The 12004-nt window shown below is 34.1% G+C and overlaps 1 protein-coding gene across 2 annotated transcripts in view; it reads left to right on the top strand.

Moving 5' to 3' along the window:
- Anapc10 (anaphase promoting complex subunit 10) overlaps positions 1 to 12004 on the top strand; it is a 57066-nt gene that overhangs the window by 17526 nt on the left and 27536 nt on the right. For both annotated transcript variants that reach the window (XM_010610947.3, XM_010610946.3), the window contains exon 4: positions 2927 to 3047. In XM_010610947.3, the coding sequence (XP_010609249.1) occupies positions 2927 to 3047 (121 nt within the window). The remainder of the gene's footprint in view (positions 1 to 2926; positions 3048 to 12004) is intronic.

The raw sequence follows: 12004 nt of genomic DNA, 5'->3' as shown, positions 1-12004 counted from the left end.
AAAAAAAAAAAAAAAAAAAAAAAAAAAAAAAAAAAAAGAATAGACACATAGCAAGTGAAGTATTTAACACGGGGATCATACATTAAATATCTGTATTTATTTGGAAAATTTTAGTATTTCTATATTTTTCTTTGCAGGATTGTACTATTCTGTTAGCAACTTAGAAAGTTTACAAAGAAATTTTCTTCATAACAATTTGAATAGACTATATTGATATCTTATCTAGTAAGTAAACAAAAGGAAAAGACCCCTCCCTCCCAAGAGAGAATCTCTTGTGGCAGTTAGTAAAAAAATACTAAGGAGATTGAGGGCACAAATATAACAAGAATGTCAGGTGTCCTTTGAATATGTAATTTATAAGTAGATGGAAAATAGAGATGCTTTTTGCTCCTAGAAAAGATTTGGTTAATTATTTTCTATTTGGTAAGACCAATACTCATAGAGTTTTGAAATTTTATGAAATGTAACAGTCTCTTCCCAAACAAACCAAAAATAGTGAGAAAGGTATTTTGTATTTTTTGTGAACTTCTTTGGTGTCTGGCATCCTGGAGTCTCATTTTTACTTTTTTTGTTAAATCTTTTACAGCATCCAATGGCAGTTAGCCTTGAAAAACTCCACTGTATACTTAGAATGATTGTCAAAAGGGCAGGTGACATTTTAGTATTATATGGAAAATGGTTGTAATCTTTCTGATCCCCTGAAAGGGTCTTAAGTTCCCTCATGGATTTCCCAAATCATTCTTTAAGGTCATTTCTCTTGTGCAAAACTAGCTTCATTATTAAGGATTGTGCATCTGAGGTCTCAAATGAATGTCCCAGATCTTTGAAAGATGATGAAATTAAAGTGTCTTTTGTAAAACTAATGAAACTTATATGTGCAGCATAAATTATGCATGAACCTTAGGAAAAGGACCTATGGTTTAAATAAAATTTAAATCACTGTAAACACCTACATATCACTGTAAGCTGATATTAATGACTTAAATAAGCAAATGTAATTAAAAAGAAGGCAGTAGTGGTTAAGATAATGTGAAATCTTGTTCAGTTATGCACACCTGCTAGTTTTCTGACTTAAGCCAGTTATTAATCTGAGTACAATGCTATCATTTTTTAAAATCAGTAAAATGGTAACAATAGTAGTTCCTGTACTACTGGGTTGAGAAATAAATAAATTAACACATTCAAATCATTATTTCTGGGCCAGACACAAAGTAATCATATTGATCTGAGGAAAAATCCTTAATTTTCCCATTCCTTTTTGACAGGAAGCTAAACAAATGTGGTTTCTGTAAGAAGAGCTACAGACCCTTGGCTTTTTTATAGTCTGACTTTTGAGAGACTAGTTCTGTTCAGGAAGTTTGTTGTTACTAAGTTAGTGTCAGTTTACACCAGAATTTAACTTTTACAGCACATTTCAATGCACTTATTATTGTTTTATTATGGTCACTTTTTAAAATTATCTATTTTTTTTCTGATGATTGAATGACAACTCATTCTGGGAAATTATTCAGAAAATATAGAGTCATTAAGAAAATAAAGATCTCTCATAGTTCCACTCTGCCAAAGTAATCTAATTACTTTTACTTTTTTTGTGCGATTCCGTCTAGACTCTTTTCTAAAGATGAATTTAGGTTTATAATCTTTAAAATTTTGGTTTTTCCCAAAGTTTAATGTGTCTGTATATAGTGTTTTATATTCTGCTTTCTTTTCCTGCCATGAGATGTCTGCAGATTATTTTAAACATAGATACTCCTCCACTTATAATAAGCCCATTGCAAGTTGAAAATGTAAGTTAAAATTATATTTAATGCATCTGATCTACTGAACATGATAGCTTAGCCACATAGTACAACATAGAGTGTGATTGTTTACCGTGGTGATCTCGTGGCTGACTGCCTAGCATTCTAAGACTGTATCTTACTGCGTATTGCTAACCAGGGAAAAGATCCAAATTCAAAGTTTGAAGTACAAAATTATAAATCAAACCATTGTACATCAGGGACCATCTATAGTTGTATAGTATTTTATTGAGTGGATATAATTTAACTATTTCCCTCTAGAAATGAATATTTATTTTTTATAAATTTTTTGTAATTTAATAACAGATCAATATTTTTCTACATCCATTTTTTTAAGTACTTGTGATACTGTTTTTTAAATGTATGTTTTTAGAGGTTGAATTAGTGAGTGGGTCAACTGGCTCTGAAAGTAACCTTTTTAAATCCAATCTGTGTATTATTCATCTTAATATTTTCCAATATAATAATACCAATATCTGTATATTTTAATTTCTCTTTTTTTGGTTCTTAGATATTGAACATCTTTTCATATTTTTGTCCTGTTGCCATTTTTCAAAGGTTAATTTTCTGTTTTCTTGTTTTTTCCCTTGGTATGTATATTTGGAAAATGAGTAGAATTTTACCTTGTTCATTAAATAGTAGGTTATGCTTTCCATTTTAAAAAAGACTTGAGTCCTTTCTGGACTCATTTTCTCACTTAGCAGGTTATTTTTAAGTATTAACATAAAGAAAACCAAGCTTATTAGAATTCTTTCCTTGTCTATTGTACAACTGAAGAGGATAGAAAACCTTTTTTTTTTAATTTTATTTTAGAAATCCTTAATATTTATTTGCACACAAAGGTTCTGTACCTGATTTGGTTCAGCTGTTTCTACTTTGCTGACATTTAGTTCTTGATCATTAGTTCTTGACATTTAGTTCTATGTAAGTAAAATGTTATATCTTTCCCAATATATTTGCATATTCTTCCTTTTTATTGCTATTGAAATTAAAAAGAAATCGAAATTATTTATTCAAACACTCATTTTAGTAACTTATGTTTTTCTTTAACATCAGAAGAAAAGATATTTTGGAAATAATCTTTCTGTATGACAAAGTGCGTGTTGTTTTTTCTTTATTGCTTTTAGAAGAAAAACAACAGTGAAGACATTATGTATTTATGCAGATTACAAGTCTGATGAAAGCTATACACCAAGCAAGATCTCAGTCAGAGTAGGAAATAATTTTCATAATCTTCAAGAAATTCGGGTATGTCTTTCAAATTTTAAAAAATATGTCATTCTTTAATGCTTGCTTTTTCGAAATTAGTTCCAGTTGCCCTTTGATTACACTAATTAAAATCTTAGCATATTAAAGGAAAAATTTTAACATAGAAGAAAACAGGTGTGTATATAATATTTTTCATTTTCTTCTGAATTCTGTTTATCATTTTTACTTTTCTCAGTATTTTATTATAGAAATTTTTGTACACACAGAAAATTGAAAGAATTTTACAGTGAATCCCTGTCTTCTCATCTGGATTTCTCAAGTGTTAATGTTTTGCTATATTTGCTTTAAAATCTGTTAATCTCATATTTTTTGCAAAGTTGCAGTATCTGTATATTTTACCCTGAATACTTCAGCACAGTACATTAGTAGAACTATGAATATTTGAAAGGTAAAGTTTACATACAGTTTTATACAAATCTTATTTAGATTATTTGGTGAGTTTTGACAGATGAATGCATCTGGTAACCCCAATTTTAGGATATAGAACTATTTCCACCACCCTACAAAATTCTCTCATATCCTTTTCAATCAGTCTATACTTCCCACCCTACTTTCTGAGGTTAATATTGTTATGGTTTCATTTGTTTGTTGCCATATATCACGTTTTCCTATTCTAGAATGTTATATAAGAGGAACCATACAGAATATAACTCCTTCATTCAGCCTAAGTTTGGGGGGATTCATCCATGTTGTGACATGTATTAGCACTTCATTCTTTTTAGTTTTTTTTTTTGTTTGTTTTTTTTTTGGTACCGGGGATCGACCTCAGGTCCTTGTGCTTGCAAGGCAGGCCACTGAACTGCTGAGCTAAATCCCCGGCCCCATTCTTTTTATTCTTGAGTTATATTCCCTTATTTTAATATATCACCATTTATTTTAGCTATAACTTTTTGAAGCTATTAGGATAGTGTTTTTTTGTTTGTTTTTTTTTGGTGTTTTTGAGACAGGGTCTCACTATGTAGTTGAGGCTGACCTGGAATTTACTATGTAGCCCAGGCTGGTCTCGAACTCACAGCAATCCTCCTGCCTCAGCCTCCCGAGTGCTGGGATTACAGGCGTGAGCCACCACGCCCGGCGTAGGATAGTGTTTTGTGACCTGAATTTTACATTCTTCTAATGTTGGAACTTCAGAGATATTATCAGTGAATTTGAATTATGTTCTTGTGAAACTCTGGTTCTTAATATTTTTTGTCAGAAAAATTGTTGAACCCAAGTAATCATTAAAATCTGGTGGTTTTGAGAGATTGAGAAAGATCTGAGTGATCTTTAGAAGATATCTAGTTAATTTGTGGCCTGGACTCTTAGTTGACCTATTGCTTATATTAAGATCATGTTTCTGCATTTATATTTCTTATTTGAGTTAGTGATAAAGTACTTAGTGAAAATCACAAGTACTATTGGTTTTCATTAAATACATTATTGTTCTTTTATTTGCTTACATATTGACAAATAAGAATAGATAAGGACATTGTCTATAACTATTTTTGTTTACTCCTTTGAGATGTCTGTCACGTATAGAATTTTTAAGATTTGACAAAAATTGTGTGATGATTAATGATGATGAATAGTTTTTCATATATGTTTTTATGTCAATACCATGCTGTTTTGATTACTTAGTAGTTTTGTGGTATATTCTAATATGAGGTAATGTGATGCCTCCATCTTTATTCTCTTTGCTGCAAATTACATGGCTATTTGGGTTATTTTGTGTTTTCATGTGAGTTTTAGGATTTTTCCATTCCTATGAAAAATTGGAATTTTGGTAAAGATTGCATAAAATCTACAGATTGTATTGAGTAGTAAAAACATTTTTTCCATTGTTTATTGGTACATTTTAGGTATATAATACATTTAATTCATCATTAGGATTTTGTACCTTTACATGATATATCTTGGTTCTTATTTCTTCCCTATTCCCCTATCCTCCCTGAACCCCCTCCACCCTTCCCTATTTATACAGACTTTGTTTCCATGTTTGTTTTTTCTCATATTTTTTCTTTTCCCTTCTTTTCTTTCCCCTACTCTTCCCATTTCCCCTACTCCTTTAGAGATTTTCTTCCTATTTCACAATATCAGTTATACATTTTGATCCTTATTTACACTTTCAGTTTTTCACACCAGAGAAAAACTATTTGGTATTTATACACTTGTGTCCTATTAATTTCACCTAAGGGTATGTCCTCAATGTGCATCCACTTAGCTGTAAATGTCTCTAGTTTCTTGTTCGTTATGGCTGAGTAGTATGCCATTTTATTAAGACCTCATCATCTTATCTAGTCTCCAGTTGATGGGAAGTTGGGCTATTTCCAAGTTTTAGCTATTACAAACTGTGCCACTATGAACATGGATGTGCATATATCACTGTAGTATGATTCTATTAGTTTTTTGGGGAAGATACCCAGGAGGGGAGTAGCTGCTTCAAATGGGACTTCTAATCCTAGTTGTTAAAGATATCTCCATATTGGTTTCCACAGTGGTTGCACCAGTCTACACTTACATCAACAATGAAGAAGTCTTCATTTATCCCCATAACCCGGCCAGCAATTGTTATTGGCTGATTTCTTGTTAGCAGTAATTCTTTCTGTGGTGAGGTGAAATCTCAGCATTGTTTTCATCTGCATCTTTCACAAGACCAGTGATGTTGAACATTTTTTCATATTTTTTTCTCATTGAGTTTATTGGTACATTTTAGGTATACAGTACAGTTACATTCATCATTGGGATCTTGTACCTTTACATGACAGGTCTTGGTTCTCATTTTTTTCCCTTGTCCCTGCCCTCCCTTCACCCTCTCCTCCCCTCCCCATTTGCAAACATTTTATTTCCATTTTTTCATATGTTCATTTGCTGCTTTTACTTCTTTGTCTGGAGATGTCTTTTAATTTTAGATACCCATTTTTTAACTGAGTCTTTATATTTGAGGGGGTCTGGCTGTTTTGAGTTTTTATTTTTTTTTATTTTTTTTATTCTAGGTAGTAGACCTTTGTCTGAGGAACAGCTGATAAAACTTTTTTCCCATGTTGTAGGTTGTCTCTTAGCTCTGTTGGTTTTCTCTTGCAGTGAAGAAGCATTTTAATAAGATGAGATCCCAGTTGTTGATTCTTTGTGCTAGTTCCTGTCCTACTGAGGATTTGTTCATAAAGTCTTTTCCTATGCCATTGTCTTTGAGAGTTCTACCCTGCTTATTTTCCAGCAAGTTTAGCATTTCTGTTTTAATATTTAGATCTTTAATCCACTTGGATTTTAGTTTAGTGCATGGTGCAAGACGGGGGTCTAGTTTTAATCTTTGGCAAGTTGAAATCCAGTTTTTCAACACAATTTATTAAAGAGGCTATCTTTTCTTCATTGAGGATGGTTGGCTCCTTTGTCAAAGATGAGGTAGTTGAGTGTGTCATGAGTTGTTTCTGCATCTCCTAATCTATTCCACTGATCCTCAGGTCTTTTTCTTTGCCAGTACTATGCTGTTTTTATCACAGTAGCTTTGTAGTGTAGTTTCAAGTTGAGAATTGTGATACTCCCTGCCATGTCTCTGTTGCCTAGAATTGCTTTTGCTATTCTAGGTCTCTTCTAGCTCCAAATGAATTTTTGGATTATTTTCTCTTAGTTCTGTGAAATATACTGTTAGGATTTCAGTTGACATTGCATTGAAATCTGTATAGTAGTTTTGGAAGTATGACCATTTCACTGTATTGGTTCTTCCTACCCAGGAACAGAAATATCATGGTGGAAGCTCTATCATGGTGACAGAGGAAAATTGCTCAGTTCATGGTAGGCAGGAAGCAGAGGAAGGGAACAATGCCAGAGAATAAGGGGGTAATGACCATATATAGTACCCGGCGTCACACTTTCATTCCCCACCCAGAAATATGCTTTACTACTTTTACTAATCTTTTGCAACTCACAAGCCAATCGAGTTGGTATAGTTAAACTTAACTGTCACAGTCAGTTTTTTTGAAGAGTTCAAGAAGGATTGTTAATCATTCTTTAAAAAATATTTTAAACATTCATCAGCAAAGTCATCAGGTCCTGGGCATTCTTTGATGGGAGATTTTTTTATTATTCATTTTTTCTTACTCATTATTGGTTTGTTTGAATTTTTCTATTTCTTCATGACTAGCCTGGATTGGTAGGTAGTAGGTTTCTAAGAATTTGTCCTTTTCTTCTAGGTTATCTAACTTGTTGTAAAATTGTAGTAGTTTTTTATAATTTTATATATATATGTGGTAATGTCTCCTGATTTTTTTCAAAAAACCACTGTTGATGTTTTCTATTTTTTATGTTTATTTTTCATTTATTTCTACTCTGACTTTATTATTTCCTTCCGATATCAAACTGTGTTTCTTCTTTTTTTAGTTCTTTGACATATAACATAAGGTTGTTTATTTGAAATCTTTGTTGTAGGGGTTTATTGCTGTGAATTTTCCCATTAGAACTTAGATGCATCTCAGTTTTAGTATATTGTGTTTTCATTCTCATTTATCTTAAGAAATTTTAAAATTTTTCTGTTTTTTTTTTTTTTGGTACTGGGCATTGCACTCAGGTCCTTGTGCTTGCAAGGCAGGTGGTGGAACCACTGAGCTAAATCCCCAGCACTAAAATTTTGCTTTTAATTTCTTTGTTCTATTGGTTAGGAGCATGTTGTTAATTTTATGTATCTGTGAATTTTATAAATTTGCTTTTATTTTTATTTTCACATAATTTAGAAAAGATACTTTATATGATTTCAATCTTTTAAAATTTACTAAACTTGTTTTGGGGTTCAATATATGATTTATTCTGGAGAATGCTTCTTGTGTGCTTGAGAAGAATGTATATTCTACTATTACATGAAATGTTCTGTATATATGCTAGGTTGCTTTGGTTTAACATATAGTAGAAGTCTAATATTTACTTACTGATTTTCTTCCTCAGTGACTGTCAATTGCTGAAAGTGAGCTATTATACTGAAGTCCACTACTATTACTGTAGCATATTCTTATCTATTTAGTTCATTTAATATTTATTGTATGTATTAGATACTCAAATGTGCTTCATATACACACACACACATATATGTATATATTTCAGTACATATGTATAAATGTCAAATCTGCTTTCTGGATTGGTCCCTTATCATTATGTAATGACTTGCTTTGTCTCTTTTCAGTTTTTGACTTAAAATCTATTTTATCTGCAATAAGTATAGTGATCCCTGCTCTCTTTTGATGAGAATATTCTTTTTTGCTCTCATTTACACAGAATACCTTTTTTCTTCCCTTTAATGTGTTTGTATATCCTCAAATGTAAAGTGAGACTCTTGTAGGCAGCATATGGTGGAGTCTTGTTTATGTATCAGCCATTCTATGTCCTTTGAAGAATTTAATCTCTACATTCAACATTATTATCGATAGGTAAGGACTTGATACTGCCATCTTGTTCATTTTTTCTTGTTGTTTGTTTGTTTTTGATTTTGGAGACAGGGTGTCCCTACGTAGGTCAGGCTGGCCTTGAACTCTGTGTAGCCTAGCCTGGCTTCAAACTCACAGTGATCTTCCTGTCTCAACCTCCTGAGTGCTAGGATTACAGGTGTGTGCCATTAAGCCCAGCTTGTGCATTGTTTTTTGGTTGTTTTGTTGCTCCTCTGTTCCTTCCTTCTCTTTCTGTCTTTCTGATTCAGTAATTTCTATAGTGATATGCTTTAATTTTTACATCTTATCTTTTGTGTTTGTTTTTTAACCTTAATACGAAAACTATGTTGTACACCCTTATTACAGTATCACAGTACTCTGAATTTGGTCATGTATTTACTTTGCCACTGAATGTTATACTTTCACAGTTTTGTGTTACTAATTAGCTTCTTTTTCTTTCAGCTGGAAATTTTTCCTTTAGTATTTCTTACTCAGCTTTTTTTGGGAAGTATTTTGATTTTTCCTGTATTTTTGAAGGACAGCTTTTCTAGGTGCAGTATTCTTGGCTGGCAATTTTTCCTTTAGCACTTTGAACATATTGTCACACTTTATCCTGGGCTATATGTTTCTATATTTCTGCTGCTGGTGTTTTTGGAAATCTTTCTTGTATGTTTTTTTTTGGTACTGGGATCGAACTCAGGACCTTGTGCTTGTGAGGCAGGCAGCAGAACCACTGAGCTAAATCCCCAGCCCTCCTGTATGTTTTGCTTTTTTTCTCTCTTCCTGATTCCAGGATCCTCTGGACCTGCCTTGAAAGCACAAGGTCTTGGTACCAAAAAAAAAGCTATGTCTCTTTCTTCACCTTCTTGAACTTTCATGATGTAAATAGTTATCCTTTTGATACTGCTCTGTAAATCCTATAAGAATTCTTCATTTCTTTTCATTCTTTTTTCTTGTCTGTTTTCTAATAACCTGTCTGTGCATATAGATTCTTTTTTCTGATTTGTCAGTTCTGTTTTTAATGCTGTGTTTTGTATTTTTAAATTTCACTCATATTTTTTTAGATCTAGAATTTACTTTTTTGTTTGTTTGTTTTGATACTAGGGATTGAACTAAGGACCTTGCGCTTGTAAGGCAGGGGTGGTGCCACTGAGCTAAATCCTTGGCCCCAGAATTTGTTTTATTTTTAAAAACAATCTCAGCCCTTGAAATTTCATCATTTGTTATTTTTCAGAGCATTTCTCTGCTTTTTTGAAGTTCATTGAGCTTAAAGTTTTTAAAGCAATTATCTTGAATTCTTTGTCAGGTAGTTCATGAGTGTCCATTTCTTTAGAGTTAGTCATTTGTACTTTATCTTGTTCCCTTCATGGTAATATTTGCCTGATTGTTCTTGATTCTTGTGGCCATCTCTTATTGCCCGTGTATATGAGCAAGTACAGATTTATTCCACTCTTTGTAAACTTGCTTTGCCTGGGAAAGCTCATTACCAGTAGACCTATCCAGAGATTCTGGGAAGGCTGTTAGTGTGGGCCTTAGATCCTGGAGCCTGTGGTAGGCTGGCCTGTTAACCTGGGTCTAAAGAAGTAGACCTGTGGCCTAAGGCCAGTGCATTGTTGGAGCCTGTTTCTGTGAAGGCCAGCCTGAGCCAGTGATTTGGCTTTGGGTTATCCTTGATCCTCAATTTTCTGGGGCCTTCCAAGTGCTGAGGTGGGGCCAGTGCCCGAGTCTGCTGGAATGGGCCTATCCTCTGAGTCTATGGAGGCTGATTCTGCACTGAGGTAGGTCTGTAGCCTTAGCCCATAGGCTTGGATCTTGAGTCTACAAAGGCTTTCTTGGGGAGGGGGTATGGAGGCACCAGGGTTTATTGGGGTGGACCAAGACCTGGGGTCTGCTAGAGCAGTCCTGGAATTTGGCCTGGTGCTAGAAGAAGCAAGGAGACAAGTTCACAGGGTGAGCCCACAGTGTGGGTGTGGATATTAGCCTGGAGTCCAAATCATCAGGAACCTGCTTGGATCCTATGGCTGCAGAAACCAGCCTGTAACTTGGGCCCACAGTAATGGTCCAGGAGCATAGATCCATGGTTGCCAGCCTAGCACTGGGAGTCTTAGGGGCGGTATGCACTGATCAGGCCTTGAACCTTTTTCTGTGGGTATCTGCCTGATGCCTTAGGCCAGAGGTGCTGATATGGCACTAGGCTGGACCAGCCCAGCCACTGGGTTTTGGGCTGATCTGGAACCTAGAGTGAATCTGTACTGGTCAGGTGGCAGGATCTGTGATACTAACCTGATGACTAGGGCTTTTGGCACTGACATCATATTTGAGAATATATGAAGCCTGGGGCCTTGGGCCAGCTTTGTGCAGAGACATTCTAGAACACAGGGCTGCCGGGGGGTTGGTCTGGTCCTGGAGCATACAAAGAAGTCAGATCTGTGTTTATAGTTGAAGTATGGGAGGCAGGTCTAGAGCCTGGTGCTGTAGGATTTGGCCTTGGGCCAGGGTGGGTCTGGAGTTCCCAGCATGTTCCGGCATCCTCCCTAAGCTGGCTTTTATTGAAATGGGCCCCACTTTGGGATCTGAGACAGAGTCCAAAGCTTATTTCCTTCCTCTTTCCTCAAGAAGAACATATGTCTCTCCTTGATATGCTGCGTGGGAATGGTGAATAATATAAAATTGTCCTTCCTAGACTCTTTAATACCTTTTTTTTTTTCTGATTTCTGTGCTACCCTCAGGCTCTTGTGAAGGTAATTTTGTGGGCAAATGTGGATAGTAATACAACTTGGTGTTTCTGTGGGTAGATAAGTGTTGGAAAGTCCCATTTCACCATCTTGTTGACATCTAGACTCAAGTTTGTTGCTTTGAGGTGACTATCTGGTCTTGTTGACAGTTGTCTTATGTTAGTTTTGAAAAGCTTCTTGAGAAATAATTTTTTGAGATGGGGTCTCACCAAGTTGTTAGAGTAGCAAGAATTATAGTCACCTTACAACTGCACCTGGCTGAGAAAAGTAACTTTGTTTTTGAAAAGTTATTGTAAATGAGTTTTTTTTAGTTTAATTTTTTTTGTCTGATTGCCCCAATATACTTTTCCCACACTTTAATAAGTTTATAAATAAAACTTTTAATTTTCTTATTAAGTACTTCCATTCACTCCAGTGCTTTTTAAATTGACTATTTAAAATTATTTTTCTTATCATAGTCATATTTGACCAATCGCTCACCCTCTGTTAGTCACATATCTGATACATTTAATCAGTGCTTATTACTCCAAAGATGAGATACTTCTTATAATTTGTTAAATATTTAATTGATCAAAATAGAGCACTAATAAGACTTCTAGGGATAGAGTTGTCTTGTTTTAGTTTAATAACTAAAAATTATCATAATTCTTCAGTCAGTTTAAGATATGTAAGTTTAGATGTATGGTATGTATTGGAAATGTCCACTAGATGTCACTGTTGTCCCTTACTTTCTAGTCTCATTTTCTAGTTGTAGGTTTAATGCCTAAAGTAATCTTAGTGTTACTAGTTTTTCCTAGAAAATATGTATATGTAT

Source organism: Fukomys damarensis, unplaced genomic scaffold, assembly GCF_012274545.1.
Source record: "Fukomys damarensis isolate Sample0158 unplaced genomic scaffold, DMR_v1.0_HiC HiC_scaffold_38, whole genome shotgun sequence".
Taxonomy (NCBI): domain Eukaryota; kingdom Metazoa; phylum Chordata; class Mammalia; order Rodentia; family Bathyergidae; genus Fukomys; species Fukomys damarensis.
The sequence above is the reverse complement of the archived record's forward strand: the minus strand, read 5'-3'. Positions and strand labels throughout refer to the sequence as shown.